The sequence below is a fragment of the Populus alba genome, chromosome 3, assembly GCF_005239225.2.
Source record: "Populus alba chromosome 3, ASM523922v2, whole genome shotgun sequence".
Lineage (NCBI taxonomy): Eukaryota > Viridiplantae > Streptophyta > Magnoliopsida > Malpighiales > Salicaceae > Populus > Populus alba.
In genome coordinates, this window is record NC_133286.1 from 9,366,879 (window position 1) to 9,394,722 (window position 27,844).

Here is a 27,844-nt window from a genome sequence, read left to right on the forward strand (position 1 = left end):
TTTTTTTATTTTTTAAAAATTATTTTGATATTAGGACATAAAAAACAATCCAAAAATATAAATAAATTAAATCAAAGATAAAAAAAAATTAAATTTTATAAAATATGGTTTGCATCTTGTTTTCAAAAGGTGACTTAATGGTATTTCCGACGGAGAAGCAGATCTCAACTTTAAATTAGTATCAGCAGCATAGGTAGCGGCACCAGTACCAGTTATGGAGGAGGCAGTCCAGCGCCGGCCGAGAACGTTGACCTCTTACTTTCATTTTATTTTCCTTTTTCCTCATCGTCTTCTAGAAGAAACAGGGAATAAAAGCATGACACCAAGTGTCATAAATGATCTAATTTGGATATATATATATATATATATATATATATATATATATATATATATATATATATATATATATAGAGAGAGAGAGAGAGAGAGAGAGAGTATGTACAGTCGTATACAACTACAATCACTTTTTGGCTTTTGAATAAAGAAAATGAAAAGAAAGGAAGACATGCTTAGCAAACAAGTTGTGCATGAACCTCACAAGTCACTTGGATTTGCACTCTTATAATGATCCACATGCTATATTTACAATCGCAGTAGCAGCTTGGAGTGGTCGAATAATTCCATATATATATATATATATAACAGAACTCTAAAATGCGTGGGGAAAGTACTGTGCTTTCCCCACAAAACAATTTTCTTTCTAAGTGCTGTGTTGTTTTTTTATGGAACGATTTTCTATATTAGTTAGTATTATATTATAGAAAGAGTTGTACCTGACAGATTTTAATGGGGAGAACTGTAGCTAGCTGCTGATTTGACTTGCAAAAGTTGCATCTAGCATCATATTAATGTATTAAATGCTTTGCAAATATACACTGTTTTATCTTTGTTTTTTTTCCGTCGAGTCTTCTCTTCTTATCTGCAGTGGGAAATGCAAAGGCGAGATCATGATGGTGCATTAAATGTTTTAAATTCTTTAGCAATTTATTGTAGTCTTTTCTTTGTTTCCTTGCGCAACTTGGTTGCTTTTAGATGAACATTTGTCTTTGTTGATTATTATTATATTATTAAAAGTACTATAGATTGAAAACTATTAAAGCAAGATCATGATGGTGCATTAAATGTTTTAAATGCTTTAACAATTTACTATAGACTTTGCTTTTTTTCCATGCACAAGTTCGTTGTTTGTTGATTATTATTATATTATTAAAAGCATTGTAGATTGAAAACTATTAAAGCGACATCATCATGTGTCTGTATTAAATGCTTTGAAAATTTACACTGTTTTTTCTTTGTTTTTTGCAATTCTGTCTTTTCTTCATGGGAAGACATCATCATATTTCTGTATTGAATGCTTTGAAAATTTACACTGCTTTTTCTTTGCTTTTTGCAATTCAGTCTTTTCTTCGTGGGAAACAATTTTACTTGCACAAGCAAGATCATGATGGTGCCTTAAATCCTTTTACAATTTTCTGCAGTTTCTTTTTTCTTGCCCTCTTTGTTGCCTTCCATTTTGGTTTTGTTTTCCAGCAACTTCTCTAATTAGTATGCTTTCGTTCTTTCTCTTTTAATTATTATGATTTTTATGACTTCTTAATCTTATTTTATTGTAACTCATAGGATGTTGGTCTCTTTCCATTTGCTTTGAAGGGTTTGCTTCTTCCATTACATTCAAGAGGATACTTAGTTTTTGACAGCTTTTTGTTTGACTCTTGGTGATCAGAATTTCCAGGTTATTCCATTACTATTTGTCTTTCTTTTCAGTTGTTCTTTTTAATGTTGTGTGTTTTTTTAGTTTGCATGGGTTGTTCATTCAGCTATTGTTGATCGAAATTGCCTGCTTATTTCATTGCACTTTGATTTTCTTTTTATTCGGTGTTTCTAAAGTTTGTTTTTTTTTTTTTCTTCCTGGTTTTATTGGACTCTTCACATGTTTTGTGAAGTTTTCTTTTTTTCATTGCACTTTAGACAACCTTAGAAGGGGACAATTTAAAAAAAAAAAACTAATTTTGAACAAACCATCCTTCTTTTTTTTTGTTTTCAAAGAAAATGGTCTTCAATTTGAAGCAAAATTAATCTCAAATTTAATCGCTGAGTTTTGTAACATAAACCCATGATTACTTGAAACTTAAAAGGGATCTAGGGAGACAAATTGGAAAAAATAAAAATAAATATGCCCCAATCTTTTAGTTTAAGAAACAGATAAATTGGAAAAAAAAGAAATAAATATATTAGTTCTCAGGATTGCCAAATTTTGTTAAATGATGTTCGGCAGCATTACATTGTTAATGTTGTAGTTAAAAATAATATAATAATCTCTTTATAATAAGATGTTTTTTCTAAAAAAAAAGTAATTATAAAAAAATTGCTCAGAGATTATTTAATATCTCTCTCACACACACATCATGTAAGTTAATCATCAGAGTCTAGAAAAAAAATGGGTTTGTGGCAGAGAAATCTGGTGAAATAATAGCAAGGGGACACGGATATTTGAAATTTATACAGCTGTTCAAGACTACAACTCATGGAATACTTATATTTAATTAATGACTATACGCAAATTCACATATAAATTTATAAATAATCTTTTGTCACTATTTAATTATATAAATTAGGCTAAAACAATAGAGATCCCCTGAACTGTTCTCGATTGACATTTCATTTTTCTCATTTTATTTTAATAAATTATGGTGAGTAGCCAATTAATTTTATTTAGTAGCTAATTAATTGTAATTCAACCTAATATTAGTGTTTTTAGTTGCTTAAAAGATCTGAACTTTGAATCTTTCCTATATAATAATATATATAAAAAAGCTATTCATAATTTAGGGAGTTTTTATGAGGTTTCTGGTGAGAATTTATTTGGTAGGTGTGTATTTATATCATCAGGGGTCCAAAAAGGAATGAAGTGCATGGATGCCATTAGTTTGTGTTGCAAAGTTTGGGAAATTTCAATTTATAAATACGTGTTTATTTCTGATGGTGCTTAATTAAATTATGTAATCATTTTTAATTAAAAGCAGCATCAGCTAGATATAAACATTACATTTTCCATTGTGCTTGGGAGGTGAATATTTTAAAACAATATCTTTTTACATGTAATATCAAAAGAAAAATTCAAAATGTTCGATGGCATATGCAAATTAACACTTTTCTACATGATTGCAATACATGTATTAATGGTATGAATAACATTTCAGGAAATTACATGAGTTTAAGAACATGAGCTTACAACAGATTTCACATGCCTGATGATCATATAAAGAGGGGAGGTCATAATTCCCTGTTTTTTTAGCAGTATTTACATATATCAAACTACGAATTACAATTGGGTTTTATAAATAAAAAAAATTCTTGCCCTTTTTTTTTAAAATATTACAGAACATAAGACACTCTCATTAAATAAATAACAAAATTATTTCCCTTATTCTTTGCAGCTTATACAATTTTGCTTGGGCTTAGAATATGTTGGCTCATCTTTTTTTATTATTTTTTTTGTTCTTTCATGCCTGATTTTCCAAGTCTTATGCCCCACGTCTATTTGTTTTTATCCTTGCACATATTAATCAAAATTTCACGCTATTTTTAGGTCCTTTGAAGAGGTCGCTTTTATTTATCGTCAACATTTTCTCAGGTTTGTTTTGTGCCTCTCTCTTATTTACTTTATGCATTTCTATTGCCTTGCATGCTTAATCATTCTTATGGTATTCCAATGTTTAACAACATTTAATGTTCTGTTTTTAGTTGCTTGATCTTTTATTCTTATATCTTCATCCTTTCTTCAACATGTTAATTTTGTGGAATTATGTTTTTTATTCCTTAATTAAACCAATCAATAGTTTTCTAGCTAAGCCTATCCATCATCATGTCTTATGACATGTTAAGGATTTCAATCCAATGTCGTTCCTTTTCCTTACAAGCCAGTTAATCTTTGCCCAACACCTAATTTCATGATGTTTTTTCTTTGATTGCTTATTATCCCTATGTTTACATGGTTTCTATAGAAAGTGCATGTCATTAAGATTTTCTCTATCCAAGTGTTTTCTTTAACTTAGCCATCATCCTGTCCTAATGATGGTTTTTTTAGTGTTTTTTTTTTTTTCATTTGCCTTGATATTTGTTTACATGGTTTATTTAGAGCAACGAGATGACAAGTCCTCACGGACATGTTCAGCCGGATGAGTATGTGCCATCTTCTCAATATTCACAATTTGCTTTTAATGACTATGAAACTCCCGTTGATAGAATCTTGCTATCCGATAACCCAAGCCGGATTACTACAGTGTTTCCCTTGCATGATTTTTGTTTAGTTGCAGTGTTTCCCCCACATGTTTATTTTTTAAATTATCTTTGTTAAATTTATTTTTTTAATATTGAGTTGGTTGAAAATTTAGCTTTAGCTTTAGTTTTCCCCACGTTTTTTTCATTATAATTATTATTATATTGTATTATATTATATGACTGTTTTTTTCTTTTGTTGTTTCTTTTTAATTTTTTTTAATGAATTTTTTTGGTTTGATTTATTTTGTTAATGTTAAATTATTTTTTTATTTAGTTATCATATTTTCATGATAATCTCGGGTTTGATAGGTTAACCTGATTTGACGAGTTATTTTTTTCATTTAGTTTAGTTTGTTAAAGTTAATTTTCTTTCTATTTAATTATCAGATTTTCATGACACGTATCCTGGGCTTAACAGGTTAACTTGGTTTGATGGGTTAACCCAGTTAATTCTAGGTAAACCCGTCATTTTTTTTTTCTATTTAGTTATCAAACTTTCATGACGCAAATCCTAGATTTTACGAGGTAACCTGGTTTAAAGAGTTAACCCAATTAATTCAATTTTTTTCTTTTTCTTCATTAGTTTTTTCTTTTATGTTGATTTTTTTTTAATTACTCTATTTAATTATCACACTTTTATGACACGACCTTATAGCCAGACCCACATCCAATATTCTTGGGTCTGGTGTTACAGCCAGGCTCACTTAAACTTGGGCCATACAAGTTTAATTTTATTATTAATATTATAAATATTACTCTTAGGTCAGACGTTGCAGCCAAACCCAAGATTCTTGGGTATAACTTTGTAGAAAAATTCAAGATTTTTTAATTTTTATTTTTTAAAATATTTTTTATACAAAAAAAATACCCGCGGCATCGCGCGGGTATCAAAGCTAGTATATATATATATATAGACACACTGTCCATGTACTCGTGCTGTGCCAGAGGGCTTTTTCTGCGTTAAAAATTATGTTTAGATAGTGAAAATGTTTTGTAAAGAGGAGGGGAAAAAATATATATGATATTGTATGCACCGCTTGAAGGACGCGAGTCCTTTTAACAAGCTTAGTGTACGTTGTATGTGCAAACTATTTTTAATTTTTAATATATTTTATATTTATTCAAAAATCAAATAATCCCTACTCAATCTAATTATTATAAAAATATATATATTTGAAAAGCCTAAAATGCCCCTAGACTCCATCTTTAAGAATTTTGCATCTAATAGTATTTTAGTTTTTTTATTATGCTTATGAAATTAAAATAAAAAAACCAACTTACCCCTTAACAAACTAATAATGACCAAAGGGGCCATGCACAGTGACCATCATGTACCCAATAACCAATGCAAGGATTTTTTTTTTTTTTTGTGGGGAGGGTAAGTCCATAATTATACTATTCTAATAAACAAGCAACAATGCTTATGAGTCCGCATGAGCAGTGTTTTTCCAAGCCCTATGAGTTTTTTGTTTATATATATATATATATATATATATATATATATTTCTGTTTTAGTTCTAAATTTCGACCTACTCTCTCATGTTTTAAACTCAATTTTTCTTCATCGTTTTTCTTTAAATCTATAATTTGAGTTTAGTTTTTATAGAGATATATTTTAGCTTTATTTTCTTATTTCATCGCCCTAAGAGGCTTATTGCATGTATCTCTTTAGCATCAAGTGAAAAATAATAAAATTTTAAAAATAATTAATTAATTCTTGATAATAATAAAATTTTAGTTTGGTTATATTCTAAGATTTTCAATAAATACTCTAAATTAATTTTGTTTACACATGTATAATCTATATATGTTTTGAATGCAAACTAGGATTGTTTTCTCATATCTTATGCAAATTTGTATGCTAATTCTGTATGACTTACAAGTTTACTTTGAGTTATAATATTATATGCTTATAAACTAAATTTATTATGATAAACTAATCATAATAAGTAATTATATAGTCTAATAACTGTATATTTTGGACATAGAAAAAACCCTACTCATTCAAATTGATTCACATTGTAATATAGTTTTTATATCCGGCCCGGTCCAAGATCCAGGATCCGGGTTTTGACCAGGTCGCTCGGATTATTTAAAAAAAATAAAAGTCAACAGGTTGCAACTAGATCTTGTTAGGTCAACCAATCAGGTCAGCCAGATCACATCAAGTTTTTTTTTCTTGTTTTTTTTTTCAATCCAATCCAAATCTAGTTCTAGATTAATTTGATTCAAGATCGACCTGCCAAATCAGACCGGATTTTAAAACTTCTTATTATACCCGTAGAGTTTAGATGCATTCTACTTGTCATTTAAATCAGCCGGGGGAGGCATATATAAATAAAACACGAAAACACAACTACCTGGCAAAGGACGACGCCATCTGTTGTTCCCAGCTGTCAGTCGTATCATTTTTGTTGTCGCCGCCGAATCACGGTATATAGCTTTATCAGTAAGCAAGCAACGCCGTCGTTAATTATAGTCCCTGCTTCCCACATGGTTCTCCTTTGTGATATCCTTATTTTCGGCCTAAAATAATGCCAGCTGTAACACTTACAAGGCATGTACTTATGTCGTTCTTTAGCTACTTCTATGTTTAATGTATGTGGAAACAGGCGTTCGCCAGCAAGCTATAAGGTCAAAAAAATAAGGTTTGACTAAATTATCTAATCCATGGAGCCCAAGCACCAAATTAGCCCTGGAATTTTATAATATTTAGTAGTATTTATTAGTTATTCTAAATATTCACAAGAAAAAATAAATATAATTAGGAGAAAAAAATTATAAATAAAAATATTTTTATTATTTTTTGTAGATCACAAGTTTTATCTTTTTTTTTTTGTGAATATTTGTCTCTTTTTTTAAGGTAGGTTTAGAAAATAACTAATAAGATGTCACTAATTATTATTATTTTTCTTGGATTATAAGCATTGACTCTTTCTTATTAATTTTGTGTTTAATATCTTTAACATCAACAATCAATTTTGTTGGTTCTGAATTTTTAGATAACATAAATACATCTACTAAAGCATAATAAAATTATTATAAGAATATAAAATTTAGGAAACGTCGAGGTCCTTTTTTTTTTTTTTCTATATACAAGTGTGTGTTCTTGCTGCCAAAGTATGTGCCAAAATCCCCAAGCAAATTTAACTCAGTTAAGGTTATGGCAAGAAGCAACTTTCCTTGCAAATTACAATGACCTGGGAAATGGAAATGATCTTGAGAGCCACCATTTCTTACCAAGTCAGCCGTTGGCTTCCCGCGGTTTAGAAGCCGTTTGGCATTGCGTTCCAAACGGTGTTTTGCCTAAATTCAATTTTTTTTTTTGTTAAAATTGAGTTTGGTTTGTACTTTTTGGATCGTTTTTATGTGCTGATGTCAAAAATAATTTTTAAAAAATGAAAAAACATCATTGGCATGTATTTCGGCATGAAAAACAACTGCTACCACACTGCCAAACACGTTAGTTGACGGATTCACGGATAAATTGTACGTAAATAGATGAGTTTCAGGGGGTCTTATAGGTAATTTTACCCAGTTAAAGAACATGGTTCAGAACGAAACGGCGCGCAAAATCTTATTCAGAATCCTGCGTGGCTAAATCTTCTCTCTCTAATAAAAGGCCACTCCTTTTCCGCATCCTCCCTAAAAAAGGCCTTCGAGCTTCCTCTTTGCCAAGTCAGGGATTCTTGTTTGCCTGAACCACTCCTTTTTCTCTCCCTATATATATGTCCATTCATGGATTTCTCTCTCTAAAACCAAGCTAAAAATTCCTGCCTTTGAGAGCTTATATCTTGTTGATTTAGAGCTGCTCATTTCTTTGTTGCTTCCCTTTCTTAGAATTAAAAGATAAATACCAATCTCCTCGGTTTTGCTTCTCTAAATTCTTGCTTTTTCCCCTTGAAAGTTTTGCATTTCTTTGCTTCCTGGGTTCATTAATGCAGATTCTTGATGTTACTTGATGCCCATTTCTGTATCTCTGTTAATCTTATCACCTCATCATTGCTTCAAAGAGCAACCCAGAAAGTAGAAACCATTAACGAAAAGAAAATATAAAGACAGAACCTCTTTCTCTCTGCGAGTTCCTTTTTTTTGTGATTAGTTGAAGGCTTGTAGAGATCAAAATGTTTGACCGGCTTACAAGGTCCAAGTTCTATACAAAATGGTATATTAAAGACCTGATTATTATTATTTTTATCTTTTATTCTTTTCTGTTTTACTGATAGAGCTCTGTTTTATTCACTGATATTGGATTGTTCTTTTGTTTTTCTTGATTACTGCAGCAAGACATCTGTAAAGATAACAAAGACACGCCTTGAGGCAGTAAAGAAGAAGAAGAACAGTGTGATAAAGCACTTAAAGAATGATATGGCTGATCTCATTAGAACTGATCATGCTTACAAAGCTTTTTGCAGGGTTAGTTTTTCTTTTTTCCCCAATTTCTTTTACATTAATCGGCTGGAGTCAAATTGTTTCTTCGTGGGTTTTCTATGATGCGGTAGCCTGAGTTCTTAAGTGTCATTAATTCCCACATTTCCAGTCACTTTCTTGAGGGGTTTATCTCTTTTGTTTATATCAGTCATCTGGCAGATACGTAGCTGTTTATTTTCTGTTGTTTGCTTTTGTGGAGAAAACATGGTATACAGCACATTTGTCGTGACGTTTTCTAGTTTATTAAGCTAATCTGTCATTGCTGCCTTGATTCATGACTTGCAGCTCTTGTCTTGTTCATACCTTCCATTCCACAAGCACCTTCTTAATCGTTGGTTGAGACTTGAAATGGTAAACAGTTTGTTTTCATTGTGCAGGCAGAAGGGCTTCTGGCTGAGCAGAACATGATAATCTATTACAATTTCATTGAGCAGCTCTGTGATTGCATCTCGAGCAATCTTTCCCTTATGAACAAACAGAAGTATGCTTTGCTATTCAACATGCTTTCAACTACCTATTTTTTACTGTTTATAAATTCTTTCTTTTCTTGCATCATCTCTCTCACATATTCTGTATTGCATGAAGCCAGTTAATTAGAGAAAATGTAAATTACTAATGCAGTCATCTAACCGGAAAAATAATAATAATTGAAGAACAACACAGAATGTTTTCAAGGAATGTTAAGGAAAAGCACAGGCTGGAAGGGTCAATAATCCATGTGTAGTAGCTGTAATCAACTAATACTAGTGCTTCCAGTACTTCTCGAATTTCTGCTACGACATGATATGTGCTATGTACCATGTAAATTATGCTTTAAATACATGTTACGTGATCTTGATTGAATATGGAAGACAAACATAAGCACTTTCAATTAACCTGTTCCCTTTTTCCTATAAAAAGTAAAGCTCGGTGAAACTGAAACCTGTTTGCGGCAGAGCTAATGCTTCCTACCTGATATCTATCAAAACCTCGAGGACTTCTAGTTTTTTGCCAGTATCTATGAAATCCTTTACCAGTTTCTGTGAATTTTGTTACCAGTAGACACAGGTTAATTGAATTTAGTTTTGTGCCCTCAAGATAACCATTGGATTAATTAGGGGAATTAGTTTGTCGTATGCTATTATGATAGTATTGTGAGCCCTCAAGCTGACTCGTTTCTAAATCTTTGGCTTTCAGTACCTTTCATGCTCTCAGTTCGCATTTTCAAATCGACTGTTTTTAGTATGTCATCCACACGTCTTTTCTACTTTCCTTTTCTGATTCAGGGAATGCCCCGAGGAATGCAAAGAAGCGGTGCAATCTCTAATATATGCAGCAGCAAGATTTTCTGAATTTCCAGAGCTACGGGATCTTCGTTCTGAATTCATTAATAGATATGGACCTCCTCTTGAAGCATTAGTTAATAAAGAGGTCATAACAGATAGTTCATCTTCATTATTTACTAATAAATCATATAGGCCCGGGCCTATTTATTGGGATCATCTTGGTTTTTGTACTGATGTGGCCGATTACTGATGTGCAGTTTGTTGACATGTTGAAGCCAAAGTCTATCACAGAAGAGATGAAGCTTCAATTAATGCACGACATAGCACAAGAGTTCTCCATAGAATGGAATTCAAAGTCTTTGGAACAGAAACTCTTCGAACCACCTCCGCCTAAACAAGTAAGCTTCCTGGATTATCCCAGTTATTATATGCCAGTACTGAAAAGGGAAATGGACTAGATTTTGGAAATGTAGTGTCAAAATATATTTTCTGCTAATTAAGGTAGCCTTGCCACTTGTGTCTCCGACCAAGTTTCCTTCCAAGCATGCTTTTTGGACATTACATGCTTTACTGCTTGAAATCATTTGAAGATCTGCTCTCCAATTCATAATCAGAACAAGCATGGCCTCTTTTTTTTTGCAGGACCAGCATGGGCATGAACATAATGATGAATATGAGCCGAAGAAGAGCAAGGATGATGCTTTTACAAAAAGTGACAGCTTGAATGATGATGACGACGGATACAAATGGGTAAAGAACAAGGATGATGCTTGCACAAAAAGAGACAGCCATGACTTGGGCAACAAAGTACATGACAAGAGGGAGCATACCTTCCAGGAAAGAGATGATGAAAGGATTTTCACCTATCGAGGAAGAAAGAATGTCAGTGATGAAAAATACAAACTACAAAGCAGCAGTCTAGATGAAGTGTTTTCAGTCAGCAGGAGAGACAGCACTGACCAAGATAGCCTACTAGCTAGTTCAAGTTCAGTAGGGAGTGTTTCAGAAGATGAAGTAGATAGCAAGAAGCCCCTTCCCTATAGATTTATTCCTCCCCCTTACCGCAGAACAACAATTGAGAAAGAAAGCAAGATCGAAGAAACCCCACAACCAATTGATAAAATTGCTGCAGAGGAAGCTAACCATCCAGATGACTCGATCAAGGAAACCAAGCCCAAACCGAGATCAGTCAGAAGGAGACCATTGAAGCCACAACCAGGACACGAAAGTTTTGGCAGTATTGAAAGACCGTCGTTGAAGCCACCGCCAGGTCGTGAAAGGGTTGGCAGTATTGAAAGCGATGAGTCTGCCAGGACTAAATCAAGTGCAATGAAGCAAGAAGAGCCCAGACGAGGTTCTAGAATCCTAAAAACAGATGATGATGAAAGGGATGAAGAAGAAAAGGTAATGGATGGACTTTTGATGCGTTACGGTAAGAAAGACTCACCTCATGAACCGAGCAAATCGAGTCCTTGTATAAAACCTCCTCCTTCAAGCCTAGCAAGTGATGATGCTGCTAAAACCTCAAGGCTCAGAAGTGTAATTTCCGAATTAACTCTTCCAACTGGCAGAACATCAAGCCGGCGAGAACCAGGAGCTCCAACAGGCGCAACAACTAGGCTTGGTCGAGCTGTTTCAGCAGAGCCGGATAGAATGACTGGTCGTGTGAGTCCCAACCTCCCAGACTATGATGAATTGGCAGCTCGGATTGCAGCTCTTAAGGGAAGATAATTAAAAAGATGGCACTAGGTTATTAGATAGCTCACTTAGCATTCTTTCTATTCTTTAAAATGCACAAAGGAAAAAAAATCATTTAATTCCTTAATATTACTCAAAAAACATGTCCAAAAGCTACATTGATGACTATGTAGATTGCTTTTCTTTATATTGAAGGAAGGCTGAGTCTGTGTTTATTTATTTTTATTTTTATCGTACATGTATTTTTTTAAATTATTATATGATATGCGGTCAAAATTAATAAAAACTTTATTTATTTATTTTTTTACTAAAAAATAGTTTGAGAGACTCGAATTATTAAAAAATATATATATATTAAAGTTGAAGATCTAAGTTATGCTTGATCCAAAGTTAAGAATAATTTTAGATAATTTAATTGATGACACCTACTTTCATTTCATTTGGATGAAGATTAATTTCCTCCATTTTCTGAGTTTCAAGGATAAATGATATTTGTTTTCTTTTATTTTTATTGTCTTTCCCAAGCCAAATATTATCACAAAAGAAAAATTAATTGCAGTTAAATAAGAGATTTACGATTAAAATTAAACATGCAAAACACTGCTAAGCCTTTAATTAAAAAAAATAATAATTTAAAACAAGAATAAATAAATATATAAACTAATTTTTTTTAGAAGATAAAAACATCTTCAACCATGTATGTGTAAAATGGGCCCTTATCAAAAATATTAAAAAATATCAATTTGATATTTTTTAAGGGAAACATGTTTTTTATAAAAAATTTAAAAGTAGAAGTTACCGTATTTTCAAACCATTTTTTAATTTAATTGTCTTTCACGTGAAAGTTTAGTTAAATTTATGAGAGGATAAAAAAAAAGGAGTGAAAATTAGGGGTGAAAATTTAATCAGAAGCTAATAAATATCAACTTAATTTGACCTGAATGGATGGGTAGTTTTTAAACTTGATTTATAGATAAGGTATGCAAATTATTAAACCTGATTTGAATAGCATCCAAACCTAAACTGAAATATATATTTATATTATATAAATATATTTTATAAAATATTTAGATTTTTTAATACAATATAAAATATACATACCTTAATATTAATATAAAACACACATATATAAATAATATTTATTATTTAATATACATATACATACTTTAATATATATATATATATATTAACTATTTTATTTTTTATTAATTAATAAATAATATTAGATAATGAATACTCATTGAATATACAAAAATTAATAAATTATTTATATATATTTAAAAATTTTATTCAATAAATAAAAATTACAATCTTCAAGTAACCATTGTAATCCTAGTGCGAAACCTTCTGTATCAGCTCAGCAGAAAATGAAACCTTCGGAAATCTAAACGTCAATGGAGGGGTAAGATTTAACCTTCGGAAATCTAAACGTCAATGGAGGGGTAAGATTTAACGTGTTTGAAAATGTGGTTATAATTATTTTTTAAAATATTTTTTATTTAAAAAATAATATATCAACATTAAAATGATTTAAAAATATCAAAAATATATTAGGTTTTTTTAAAAAATTATTTTTTAAAAAAAAATTTCTAAAAAACAGTGGCGAGCGTCCTCTGGTAATGAGCGAAGCCCACCTAGGTATGTTGATCATTAAAAGCGTGTTTGGCAGTGTGATAAATATTGCTTTTCAAATAATTTTTCATGCCGAAATGCATGTCAATGATGTTTTTTCATTTTTTAAAAATTATTTTTGACATCAACACATCAAAACAATCCAAAAAATACAAACTTCAGTATTTCAAAATGCATGTCAATGATATTTTTTTTATTTTTTAAAAATTATTTTTGACATCAACATATTAAAACAATTTCAAAAATACAAACTGTGTTAAAACAAAATAAAAACTTTTAAATTTTTTAAAAAACATCATTTCAATCGCGTTAGAAACAATACTTAAGTCACTTAGTGATGTGATGGGCACACAAAAGTGAATTAATGATGCTCCTGCATCAATCTAAATTCAACAATGTGCGCTTGTTTCTTATTTCTAAACCCAGATAAAAGACAGATGTACCCGGACTTTCCCCGTATGAAAATCAGGACGCGTGGCACTTTTATCACCGTCGTTCCCAGATACTCCCGAGCTATCAAAGACCTCAATAGTCAACACGGTGCATGTGCCGTAAACTTTGACATGTATCTGTTTGTTTCTTTATTTTAAAATTATTTTTAAAAAAATTAAATTATTTTATTATTTTTTAAAAAAAATTAAATTAATATATTTTTAATATTTTAAAACTATTTTAATATACTAATATCAAAAATAATTTTTAAAAAATAAAAAAAATATTATCAATATATATTTTAATACAAAAAATTATTTGAAAAACAACTCAATCACGTTACTAAATAAGAGAATACATGAGATCCCTTAGCAATTTTAATTTTAAAATAAAAAGTTCCCTCAGCATATGTGAGGATCCCATATTTGAATAAACATCCCAGTTAATTCAACACTCAATATGATATTTGCATCGTTAGCATCCAAGATGAACAAAGCAACACCAATTAGGGAAAGAAATATTTTATTAATTTGCATACAGAAGGATTCATTATATGAACTCTCCTTGCCAGAACAGTACTCTGTATTCCCCACTTGTGCTTGTGCTTGTGATTTCCACTTCCAACATCAACATGATATCCTGAAATTTATATGTAAACGAGAGAGAGAAAACATGGTCAGTCTAAATCCAGAGAGATCACAAGATTGTCAGAAATTAAGAGAAAGAAATAATTATAAAACAAAACTCAAATATAGTCTATATTGATAGGAGGTACAAGAAGGAAGGGAGAGTATCTCTATGGAAGAAACATATCTTTTTCTGTATATTCTACAGTTTCTCTATAAAGAAAAATATTAATGTGGTAAAAACATAGCCATTTAACATGATATAACCACAAATCGCTAGATTTGAACGAAGAGAATTATCAAAAAGTAAAAACAAAAAAAAAATTGTATTCTTTTCCTTAAAAAACGTACAGTGGACAATATTATGCATGAAAAATGCATCACTTGGGAGGTTTGCAGTGGCCCGATCCAGGCAGGAAACTGCAAGGATTAGGTCCTGATGGCTGAACGGGACGGTTACTTTGTGAAGAATACATGCTGCTTGCTCGGAATTTTGGTTGCTTGGTTGCAATCACAAGAGTAACAGTACCGGCAGCAAGGATCAGAAACAAAAGTATGGTGGATTTTGACACAAGAAAGAGTGGTCTCTTGCAGATACTCATCATGGTGATCTGATTAGCTTTCAGTTCACAAGGATATGAAATATATTGAGAGAGCAATGCCCACGCAGCAGAGCCCTACGTCAATGGAAGAACTTAGGGTTGGTAGGGTTGGTAGATATATTTGTCTTCAAGGATATGAAAACCTGTGGATATTTGATGTTCTGAATCTATGTAAATACGGAACTGAATCTATGTAAATTTAAAGAATAATTAAATTTTGACTTTTATAAAAAAAACAATAAACAATAATTACATGTTAATTATTTATTAGTCCATCTATACCTTGAAAACAAAATTCAAACCCCACACAGGCAAAATTCCTTTATTCTCTGGAAGAACCCATATGTCCCTTTTCTATACCTTATCAAGATCAAACCTAATTATGTCCCTTTATTATTCATATCTTCCTTTCTATCACCACAAGAATTTATAATTTTACCGACGGACATATTTTATCGGTAGGTGATTGAGAGTATGTCGGTATATTATTTACCAACTAAATTGCCGATAGAATACGTTCGTCAGCTTACTTTTCGTCGGAGATTCCACATTTCATCGCTATATCAGTCAGAAAAACAAAAAAATCATTTGCCGACAGTTTTACAAACGAAATCTTCGTTCTGTATTCATTAATAGATATGGACCTCCTCTTGAAGCATTCGTTAATAAAGAGGTCATAACAGATAGTTAATCTTCATTATTTACTAATAAATCATTTAGGCCCGGGCCTATTTATTGGGATCATCTCGGTTTTTGTACTGATGTGGCCGATTACTGATGTGCAGTTTGTTGACATGTTGAAGCCAAAGTCTATCACAGAAGAGATGAAGCTTCAATTAATGCACGACATAGCACAAGAGTTCTCAATAGAATGGAATTCAAAGTCTCTGGAACAGAAACTCTTTGAACCACCTCCGCCTCAACAAGTAAGCTTCCTGGATTATCCCAGTTATTATATGCCAGTACTGTTTTAAAGAAACACTGTAGCAATCAACAATGTTTTAAAGAAAAAAAATTACAAAACTAAATTATTAATCAGCTCAATATAAAAAAATTTAACAAATATAATTTTGAAAAAAATAGAAAAATAAAATAGAAAAACTAATTGAAAAAACACCGTAACAATCCACAATATTTTAAAGGAAAAAAAATTACAAAGCATAATTTTTAACCAGTTCAATATTTAAAAAGTAAAATCAATAAAGAAAACATTTTAAAAGAAAATTAAATGGAAAAAAAGAAAAAAAAAAAAAAGCAAAGTTGGAAAAAAAAAGGAAAGCAATTTCGAAAAAAAAAAGAGAAAAAAAAACGAAAAAAAAGAAGAGGGAAAGTTGAAAAAAGAATGACAAAAAGCAAAAAAAAAAAAAAAAAAAAAAAAAAAAAAAAAAAAAAAAAAAAAAAAAAAAAAAAAAAAAAAAGAAGAAGAAGAAGAAGAAGAAGAAGAAGAAAGAAAGAAAGAGGAAAGCACTGTGGATTACTGTTGTAATCCACAGTGATTTAGGTGTGGGGGAACAGTGATTCCCCCACAGCATTTAGATATTGTTAATAAAGGTGGGGGAGGAGGAGGAGGAGGAGGAGGAGGCTGCTGTTCATACAGCCAAAAAGGATTAGGCGCACATGTTTCACCTTGTGACATGTTTATGACCATTTCGCTAAGCTGTTCGTAGGCCGCTCTTTGTTGTTCAGACTCCGCTCTTTGTTGTTCTTTGAGTTGTGTGTACGCCTCCGATAGGTGGTCGTACTTTTCGGTGAGCTGAGCCGTGTGTTGTTGCAAGACCACGAATTCCTTAGATTAAGAGCTCGATATTGATTGGAAGTTCCCAACGGTTGAAGCACTACGGGCCGACTACAAGTTGTCGACTGTAGCGTTGGAGAGCCCGTAAACCTGATTTTTATCGGGTCCACCTGATGATCCAACCTCCATCTACAAATCCGGATCGAATTTTGGATTGGTCGTTGGATCACCCCCGTATCTCTCCTTCAACTAATTATTATAAGTCTCCTGAAAATAAAAAAAAAGTAATCATCATATTCAATTCAATAAACATAATAATAACTTACAAAATATATAAAATGGTTGAACAAACATACCACGAAATGTTGAGCACGACTGTCAACAAACTGTTGCGCCCCCTTTTGGCCGTCTTGACTCCACACGTGCGTCTCCACAAAAAGCTTCATCGGGCTCAGCTCACGTACAAGAGACATGGCCTATAATGAAAAAATTTTATTAACAATAAACGTTTCGTAATTTATTAACAAATTAATTGAACAAAATATTTCATTTAAATTAATCTTACCATCTGTTTCGCATGTGCAGCAAACAGAACGGAGCCGCCAGTGTGCGTTGTCACCGAGCCATGAATTGGCTGGTTCCGATTGCCAGAACTGGACTGTGAGCGTCGTGTGAACCGCTCAGACGTCACGTGCTGAAGATAGTGTGGCCATATATCTTCCAGGATGTATATCGGTTTGAAATCCCTCCAAACCGCAATATTGTTCTAGCCTTGGAACCAACTATCTCTCGCTGTTTTTTTTTTTCTCTTTTTTGGGCTTCGTACTAAAAATCACACAACGTACTTCACGCAAGAAAAAATTACATTTCAAAACATAAATTTTTTTCTAAAACAGAATTGTATTGTTTTCGATGTTACCTGGTTCCCACGTGATTTTCCTAGACCCTCCTCACAACAGTGTTATGTTCACTGTACCAGCAAAATCGATCCTGTGTATAAAAATTTAATTTTTTAAAAAAATAATAATTTATTTACAATTATATTAATAATTTATTAAAAATAAGCTGAAAATTATATATTAACACTAACCTCAAATCTGGAAAACCATGCATTGATTTGAGGCATCCATTCAGGATGCCTTGATATTTGACTCCATTGAAACAATGGAATCTCCATCGACGATTTAAACACCGTTGATATTACTTTGGCGACCTCAATGTTTGTGAACCTGAAAATAAATGAAATAGTGATTACTTCATAAATTAAGTTTTAAATTTTTTTTTTTTAAATAAAACCTTAACAAACTTACATTGAAAGGTCGTCCTTCCACCTTGCCTCATACTTGCGGGTAAATTGATTCCGCTTTAAAGGAACGCCGCATCTGCGTAGTGAACTAGTGTTGGAAGAGGCAGCATCGGTTGACGGCGCAGGTGGTGTAGGTGCCTCTTCTTGAGAGGCACCTAAGGAAATATCGTCCTCGCTGCTAGACGAACTTGCTGCGATCGGACGTGAATGAACAACTTTGGTTTTCATTCTCCACATCTACCCAATTTTATATAAACAATTATATAATAAAATGCAAATGTTAAAAAAAATTCGACAGCACCTCCCTTATTCTGTATATTACCCAAATTCACATACATGCAAATATTCACAATAGCCACAACCAATTGACCCAATCTATACTAATTATATCAATAATATAGTAAAATTACTAATTATTCCAACATATTTAATTACTAATTCTAAGGTAAATTCAACATTAACAATATTAATTGGACAAATTAATCAATAATTATGGCAACACAACAATAAAATATATTCAATAAATTAAAAAAAAAATTATAGACTAACAATTAAAATAAATGAAAATAATTAAACACAAATCATGCAATAATAGAGTAAAATTACTAATTATTCCAACATATTTAATTACTAATTCTAAGGCAAATTCAACATTAACAATATTAATTGAACAAATTAATCAATAATTATGGCAATACAACAATAAAATATATTCAATAAATTAAAAAAAATTATAGACTAACAATTAAAATAAATGGAAATAATTAAATACAAATCATGCAATAATAGAGTAAAATTTCTAAATATTCTAACATATTCAATTACTAATTCTAAGTTAAATTCAACATTAACAACAAATATTCAACAAATTAACTAATAACAATTATGCTTACACAACAATAAAAAATATTGAAAAAATTCAAAAAAAATTTATAGATTTTAGGAAAGAAATATACATACCTTAATAATGTGTTGAATTCAAAACTTTATCTACAATCCAAAAAAATACACCAAAACAACAAAAATAAAAATAACTAAAAATAAAATAAAATAGAAGAAAACACATACCTGTTAATGTGATGAAGATTCACAACAACAAATCTTGCTAGGGATTCTAGGTGAAAGGCTTGAAGGATTAAGGAGAGGAAAAAAATCAAAATTTTGAGGTGAAAAACGGAGAAGAAAAAATGAACAGAAGGGGCGGGTGCTGGGATATATAAGGCAGTTTTACCGACAGATTCACCGATGGAAATACAAAATTATTATTATTTTATTTAAATCCGTCGGTAACGGGTCAAAAATCCGTCGATGATTTTTGAATTTCGCACCAAAATTTTTAATTACGCTCCATATTTTCAAGGTCCGTCGGTAAGTCCATCGGTAATAGCACCCGGTCAGAGATGCATTTAATGCTCACCCTTTGGAATTTGCTCATTCCGTCGATATGTGTGTCCCACCAAAAAATTACCAACAGAATATTCTGTCGGTATGGACGTCGGTGATTCTGGCATTTTGTTGTAATTATTTTCGAACTCTCTGTGAGATGCCGACGGATGGTAGTCCGTCGGTATGGACGTCGATGATTGTGGCATTTTGCTGTAATTATTTTCGAACTCTCTGTGAGATGCCGACGGACGGTGGTCCGTCGGTATGGACGTCGATGATTGTGGCATTTTTCTGTAATTATTTTCGAACTCTCTGTGAGATGCCGACGGACGGTGGTCCGTCGGTATGGACGTCGATGATTGTTCAATGTATAAGAAATGTTGTGTTTGTATTTCCTTTTTAACTTCCTGTAAAAACTTGAATAATAAACTGTCCATCGCACAAATAATAGTAACAATGCTTAACATACAATAAGTTGGAAAATATTTCGTGTTACAAAATATATCATCCATAATGTAAATTACATGAAGAAAAGAGTTTTACACAGGGCTTCATTTTAATAGTTAGTCATAATTTTCTTCTTCTTCGTCATCAATTGAATAGTAATCATCTTCATCGCATTCTTCAATATGGATATCATCATCTTCATCGACATTTGCTTGTCCGCTAGAGCTCAAAACAACGTTGAACTCCTGTACGTCAACATCAACAAGACTATCATCGGATACACGAAAATTTGAATTTTCTTCCAATTCAATCGAAGGAGCAACTCGATATGGTTCAACCAACTCACTAACTTGAAAGACTTCATCTCGCACACTACTTGTGTCTTCGTTCTCATCCTGAACAACCTCGACACGACCCCGTGGTTTCATTTTTACAACGGACAACCAATAAACTCTTGATCTATCCTTTTTAAATGAAGGGGTGTATGTGTAATAAACTTGTTGACATTGCTTTGCGAAAACAAAAACATTGTTTATGTTGCGATGTCTAGCTTTTGAGTTGATTTCAACCAGACCATAGTGTGGATCAACTCTGATTCCTCTATCAGTCGTGTCATACCAATAATATTTGAATAAAAACACTTTATTCTGCTCGCTATGATATTGCAGTTCGACGACCTCTTCTAATCTACCATAGTAGTCAACTTCTAACTCACTACTAGTGGATCTCTTAACACAAACACCATAGTTGTATGTCTTTCTTCCTTACCCGTATTCTTTAGTATGGAATACATATCCATTGACAAAATACCTGTTGTAGCACTTAACTTTTCTTGCAGACCCGAGGTTTAGTGAAGACAATGACTTAGGCGCACTCCTTCCCATTTGATAAACCTTGTATATATTTTATGTACATCAATAAACAGTAAATGAACTTGAATATCGTTATGACATGCATACGTACAGTAATTTTGCAGTTAGAATGTGTTTGTGATAGTGTTTACATATGTTTTGAACCACGTGGTGAATTGTTCATCTTATAATTGAAAGATTTGGAATTCGGTCAGCTGTGAGTTATTGGAGAGCAATTAAACTTTGTCAGTAATATACTGTTAATTATATGTTGTAATATCATACACTTATTATCACTTGTAGGCAACATCGACAATATTACACATATATAAACTTACTAAATAAACGGTCTCAGCTCATCATAGTTAAATAGAATGTAGTTGTGTGCTTGTTTGAATTCTATTTCTGACAAATATCTTCCTCTTACGGCATTTTTAGGTGTGGGTCGTCCAGTATTGGAAAATATTAACAAGTTCCCACTGAAAGACACTTCACTGTCATCATCATGCCATGGAACGCGATTGATTCTTATTCTCAGATGAGATTGAAAATAGTACGAGATAAATGTTGAGATCTCCTCAACAATATAGGCCTCACATATCGAAGCCTCAACATGCGCCTTGTATTTAACCTTTTTTCTTGAGATTAAACAAGTACTTGCATTGCATTACAATTCAAGTATTTTCAATTAAGAAAAACATAGAAAATACTTTTATATATGAATTATATTGCAACTGTAATATCTAACCGTTCGAATGGGTACATCCATCTATACTGGACCGATCCTCCAGCTTTTGCCTCGAACGGTAGATGTATAGGGGGATGCTCCATTAAGTCAAAAAATGATGGAGGGAATATCATCTCAAGTTTGCATAGTGTCTCAATGATATTCGTTTGAAGCCTCGCAATGTGCTCAACATTCAACTTGCTGGAGCATATATCTCTAAATAAATGACTGATCTCCGTCAGTGCATCCCATATTCCTTTTAGCAACAAATCACGAAAAGCTAATGGGATGAGTGTTTGCATAAACATGTGGCAGTCATGACTCTTCATTTTATACAATCTGCAGTCCTCTATATTAACCAGCCTTGATATATTCGATGCATGTCCATCCGAAAAACGCAGACTCTTAAGCCATTTGTAGACTAGCAGTTATGCGTTTTTCTCTAACACGAAGCTTGCCCTTGGTTTTACAACCCGTGACTCATCATAAACCAACTCCATATTTTTACGGTTACAATATAAAGCTATATCCAATCTAGCTTTGATGTTGTCCTTTGTCTTCCCCTTCACATCCATGACGGTGTTGAAAATGTTCTCAAACACGTTCTTTTCGATGTGCATGACATCAAGGTTATGATGGAGTAGATTGGTCTTCCAATAAGGAAGCTCCCAAAAGATACTTCGCTTTACCCAATTATGGGTCAAACCAAAACCAGGAAACTTTTTCTTACCTGATTGAAGGCCAAACACAATGTTACCGTACTTTGATACATCATCATACAATTCTTCACCAAAAAGACGCGGGGATGCAACATCTTTTTCAACTCTACCAACAAAGAAATCTTTTCTGTTCTTTCTGTACCTATGATTAAGTGGCAAGAAGCGACGGTGACAATAAAAAAAAGAAGCTTTACCTCTGTTTGCAAGTGTGAATGCCTTGTGTTTTCTATGCAGTATGGACATGCGAGTTTCTCGTGCGTGCTCCAACCAGAAAGCATTCCATAAGCTGGAAAATCATTGATAGTCCACATCAAAGTCGTCCTTATAAAGAAATTTTGTTTCCTCGATATATCATAAGTCAGAGATTCGGAGGACCACAATTACGCCAACTCATCAATCAACGGCCGAAGACAAACATCTATATTCCGCCCCGGGCTACTTGGGCCGGGTATGACAGTAGATAAAAACATGAACTCCGGCCTCATACACATTCCCGGTGGCAAGTTATAAACTGTGAGTATAACCGGCCAACAAGAATAGGGAGCAACAAATGACCCAAATGGGTTGAATCCGTCTGTACATAACCCAAGACGCACATTCCTTAATTCAGCTGAAAACTCAGGATGCACACTGTTAAAGCGTTTCCACGCTTCGCTGTCAGAAGGAAGCACCAAGATACCATCAACCGCATCATGTGCTTGGTGCCATGTCATATGCTCAGCAGTCCTTTGGTGACATGAATAACCTCTGCAGTCTAGGTGTGATCGGGAAGTATCTAAGTTTTTTGTAGGCCACTAGAGTCTTTTCCATGCCAGTTCTGGGTTTGTAACAAGAATGCATGCATGTCATACACTCGGTCATCTCAGCATTTTCAAGGTAGTATAACATGCAGAAGTTAGGGCACATGTCAATTTTTTGGTATCCTAAACCAGGGGTTTCATCATGGACTTCGTCGCATAGAAATTCTCTTTTAGCCTGTTCCCTTCGGGTAAAATGCTTCTCGCCCATTTAATAATTTTGTCATACCTAGCCTCACTCAGCCCGTGATCTGACTTGATGGTGAACACCTGTGCCACGACCGATAATTTACTGTGGTTTGTGCAGCTATCCCATAATGGTTCGTCAGAATCTTTCAACAAATCAAAAAACCTAGATGCATCTATATTAGGTTCTTCTTCTATAATTGGACATTGACTGACATTACCTTGATTCATTCTCATTGCATCCATAACCATATTTCTTTAAGGATTAGTGTTGTCATTTGTCGTTTCATACATGTTGCTAGCACTAGAAGTTGACCCAACCACCGTTTCTCTCATTCTCCTCTTACTAACAAATACTTCTCCATGTACATACCAACACTGATAATTCTCCATAAACCCTTTGTGTAGAAGATGCATCATTACAACGTTTGGATGCAGATACTTTTTATTTTGACACTTCCTGCATTGACACCTTATACCGCCTCCAGTAAAATTTCTAGGAATAGATGTTGCGAAATTAATAAAACCCTGAACCCCGTTACAATAATCCATCCTCCGCAATCCTTGGGGTGAATCTCGATACATCCATGAACGATCATCCATGACTTATATATATCGAACCTCTACAAAAATATGATGGCATCATGTATTAATTAACTAAGTTAAGTAAATAAACTTGAAAAAAATATTACTTTACCTCGAGATTATCCAACAAACCAATCACAACTTCTCATAAATATTAAATATTCATTATGATCATTTATTTAACATCCATACGTACAAATTAATATATATATAAATTTACAAAAATTACCACACCGCAATACCATTGATAAAACTTAAAATGAACCCATTAAGCAAGTTATTCATTATTTCAAAACAGCACATGTAATTCAGTAATTTCATAAAGTTTTAACGATTTACAAACAAACATAATCTTACAAAAACTAAAACAAACCATAATATGTATAAAATTATACATTCATATACTACAAGTTAATTTCTTTCAGAAATAACAATAAAACATGTACATCTACTAAAAAAAAAACAAATTAAATTGACATTTAAATGTTAAAATTTAAAAAGATAGAATTACTTACAAAAATTGATAAAATCCGTCGGAAAATCAAAACACGGATGCTGTGACAACGAAACTTCAAGAAATATAACTTGTGCTAAGATGAGAGAGATTTTTGCTTGGGTGTTGGATGTTTGTAGATGGGGAGAGTTGGGATTAGGAAGAAGAAGGAGAAATAGGGGAGGAGAGGGTCAGCAACAGGGAATTATATTAACTTTTTCCAACGGTTTCACCGACGAATACTTCCATCGGTGTTTCTGTCGGTAAAATAGACACATCACTATACGGATCAGCCATTTCAAATTCATCGGTGATCCCATCGATAAGTTTAATGGTGAACCAGTCACGTCACTATACGAGCCCGTCGTTTTGAGTCTATCGGTGATTCCGTCGAAAAAAACCTCCTCGCCAAAACTTCCACGTCAGCCACCCGCCTTTTTTTTTAATCCTGAACTTTCTGTTCGTAATTCGGTCGGTAACTACCGATGGACCGTCGGTAGGTACCAACCAAATTACGGATGAAAACTGTCCGTCGGTAATTTCAACCTTAAATTTCCGACAGAAATATTCCGTCGGTAAATCTGTTGCTATTAAGCGAATTTCTTGTAGTGTATTCCTTATACAGAAACGAAACCCTTATGTCCCTTTCAATTCCTTCTCTATAAACCTATCTCTGTCACGCGTCATTTTTCAAAAACATAATTTATCATTTTCTTAACTTCTTCTCTAGTTAATTTATGCTTTCGAGAATTCCATCTTGCAAGGAACAAACATTGTGTGAAAAATTAAGATAGCAAGTATAATCAAAAACTCATATTTGAGATATTATGTTTGTAATTTAGAAAGAATATATATTGTTTTATTAACTAATTTTATAGAATAATTTTGTAGATCTATTGCAAATTATTTGTTAAATATGGTTGTCATCACATGCTAATGTTTCTAATTTTTTATGTAATGTTCTTGATCGTTATGGTTCTGTAATGATTCCATTGTTGCTTGGTTAAGTAGTGAGACTTTTTCAAGGGTTTTGGTTTTTTTTTTTTTTTTTTTTCTGGGTGTATGTGTGTTGTTTTTCATAGGAAAAATATGGGTAATGTGTCATAGGAAGGATAGCAGAGTTTGTGCATAATCCATGATAAAAATTACGACAGCCGACTTCCCAGCAGAGCCTCCCAACTTCTTCCGTACAAAGTTTGGAAAGTTTACTTTTGTATGCCAAACTTCTTCTATACAAGTAGTTGAGAGATAGAAGAGAGAGAGAGAGAGAGAGAGAGAGAGAGAGAGAGAGAGAGAGAGAGAGAGAGAGAGAGAGAGAGAGAGGAGAGAGAGAGAGAGAGAGAGAGAGAGAGAGAGAGAGAGAGAGAGAGAGAGAGAGGATGTTTTGGCATTGATTTGGGATTATAATAGAAATCGACGAGAGATAAGGACAAAGTTTTCCTGGGACAAATTGTGGGAATGTAGGTTTGATTTTGGTTTAATAAAAATATTAATATTTTAACTTTTATTATATATTAGATTTAATTTCGGCTGAATTAATTTTAAATTTTTGAAATTGAAATTGAACTGGATAAGAATTTTTTTTGGATTTTATAATCAATCAATTTGATTTTTTTTCAGTTTAATTAATTTTTGAAGGTTTTTTTTTAACTGGTAGATAGTTATGTTGATTTTTCATTATTTGAAACAAATAGAGACAAGAACGATGCATTTTAATATTTTGTTTCTTCATGGTGCATTATCTAAGCAATTTTACCAATTATGAAGGCAATTTGAGAAGCGAAAGAAAACATGACCTACAGGTTTTATTCTATTTGGATGAAGATTAATTTCCTCCATTTTCCAAGTTTTAAGGATAAATGGTATTTTTTTTCTTTTATTTTTATTTTCTTTCCCAAGCCAATAGTATCACAAAAAAAAAATTAATTGCAGTTAAATAAGAGATTAAACCATTTTTTAATAATTGAACATGCAACACCACTGTATTGTAATTTACAGTGATGATCTAAACTGGTGCTCTTTTCTGTATTCTAGAGAACCAATGTCCCTTGGTCCAAAAAAGTTATGCATCAACAGAGGAGAATATGTTTAATGACGTTGGAATCAGGATAGAACTGTGATGACTGTCTTGAGGAGATATTTATCTAATATAGTTTACCTGTTTTAGTAAGGGCACATGACGTGCCAATATGATTTTTGCACTTCTTGTTGAATTCATTAGGGTTCTTACATCTCAAAGATGATTTTTGTTCTCTTAGTAGATCACAAAAGGCTGCTGAAGGGTGCCAGTCCATCTAGCCAAAAGAAGCATACAAAATGAAAAGAAGGGCTCTCCATGGATGCATTGCTAGATAAATCTCCCCATTCTGCACTTTGTCATAATTCTGTTGCATTCTGCATTCTTTGCAATATAGCCTTGTTAGAATCCTTGAAGCTCAATGTTTAGCAAGAATTTGAGTGACAGTTACATTTCTCTGGTTTTTCTTTTTTAGGTTTAATTTGTACTTGGCATTGGGAAAAGGCTAAAACTTCAATCTATATATATGATCTTGAAGTTGTGGCAAATCGTTTATTCACACTTCCGAAGTTATCTTGGAAGGAGGAAAGTGAGTTTGTCTCCATATTATTGCTTCTGTTGACTTGATATAATCCATTGCCAAATTTCAAGTTCATAATGTAGAGATGCAGAATATGACAACCTCGTACACAGATCTTCCCTTTGTTTTGTAAGAAAATGTTTTGACCTGTCAATCTGTCATTAGTTCCACAATATGTTGGAGTATGAGATAGGGAATGCTGTAGAGCTTTGGCAGATCATGTACTGTGCAAGAAAAATATATTTTCTTCTGTATTTTTTATGCTTGGTTAAATTTAAATACATACATCTCGGCACCCTTGTGACATGGTAGAAGGTATTTTTCTAACATTCTTCCCTGAAACGTCTACTCCATGGATTTAAGAGTAATTAAGCTAGAGGTTTTTGTCATATTTAGGATGATCATGTTAAATCAAAAGGTTTTTGCTGTGCTTGATTCTTATTTCTAAACCAAGATAATAGATGGATATGCCTCTTGATACCGTGAAAATATAGTCTTCGCTACAAGGGAATTTGAAAATATAATAGTATTATTAAAAGTGTTTTTTATTTTATTTTAAAAAAGATTAAAGTTTAACTATGATAAAATTTCCTCAAGGTTTTGAATTTATTATTTTATCTGTTGTGTTTTAAAAATATTTTTAAAAAAATTTAAATTTTTTTTATTTTTTTAATTATTTCAAATTAATATGTTTTGAGTATTTTTAAATTATTTTAATGTGCTAATATTAAAAATAATTTTTTAAAAATAAAAAAATATTATTAATATATATTTTAATATTAACAATTATTTAAAAAACAATTATAATCATAATCATAATCATATCCCTCACAACACGGAATTAATTGCGATTCTCTTCCCCCTCTGTCATCCAATTTCCATAAGCTGTTTTCTGGCAAAAATGTATTATGAGGTCTGACAAGCCATTAGAAGCCAGAATGTTCAGAACCGAAGCTTCTAGAGCGAGGAACTAATAATAAATATGGAAATCGAAGAGCTGACTGGTCGGTCCCAGACACCCACTTTAAACAAAAAAACTGAAAAAAGA

At 32.4% G+C, this 27,844-nt stretch overlaps 1 protein-coding gene and 1 pseudogene across 1 annotated transcript; one reads left to right on the plus strand and one right to left on the minus strand.

Moving 5' to 3' along the window:
- Nucleotides 1-7,930: 7,930 nt before the first annotated feature.
- On the plus strand, nt 7,931-11,900 carry LOC118037920 (uncharacterized). The gene is made up of 6 exons (XM_035044081.2): nt 7,931-8,446; nt 8,565-8,697; nt 9,090-9,193; nt 9,978-10,122; nt 10,235-10,375; nt 10,620-11,900. The coding sequence occupies exons 1-6, from the start codon at nt 8,406-8,408 to the stop codon at nt 11,706-11,708; spliced, it is 1,653 nt and encodes a 550-aa protein (XP_034899972.1). The 5' UTR covers nt 7,931-8,405; the 3' UTR covers nt 11,709-11,900.
- A 3,880-nt stretch (nt 11,901-15,780) lies between these two features.
- Nucleotides 15,781-24,886, minus strand: LOC140955438 (uncharacterized; annotated as a pseudogene).
- Nucleotides 24,887-27,844: the final 2,958 nt, after the last annotated feature.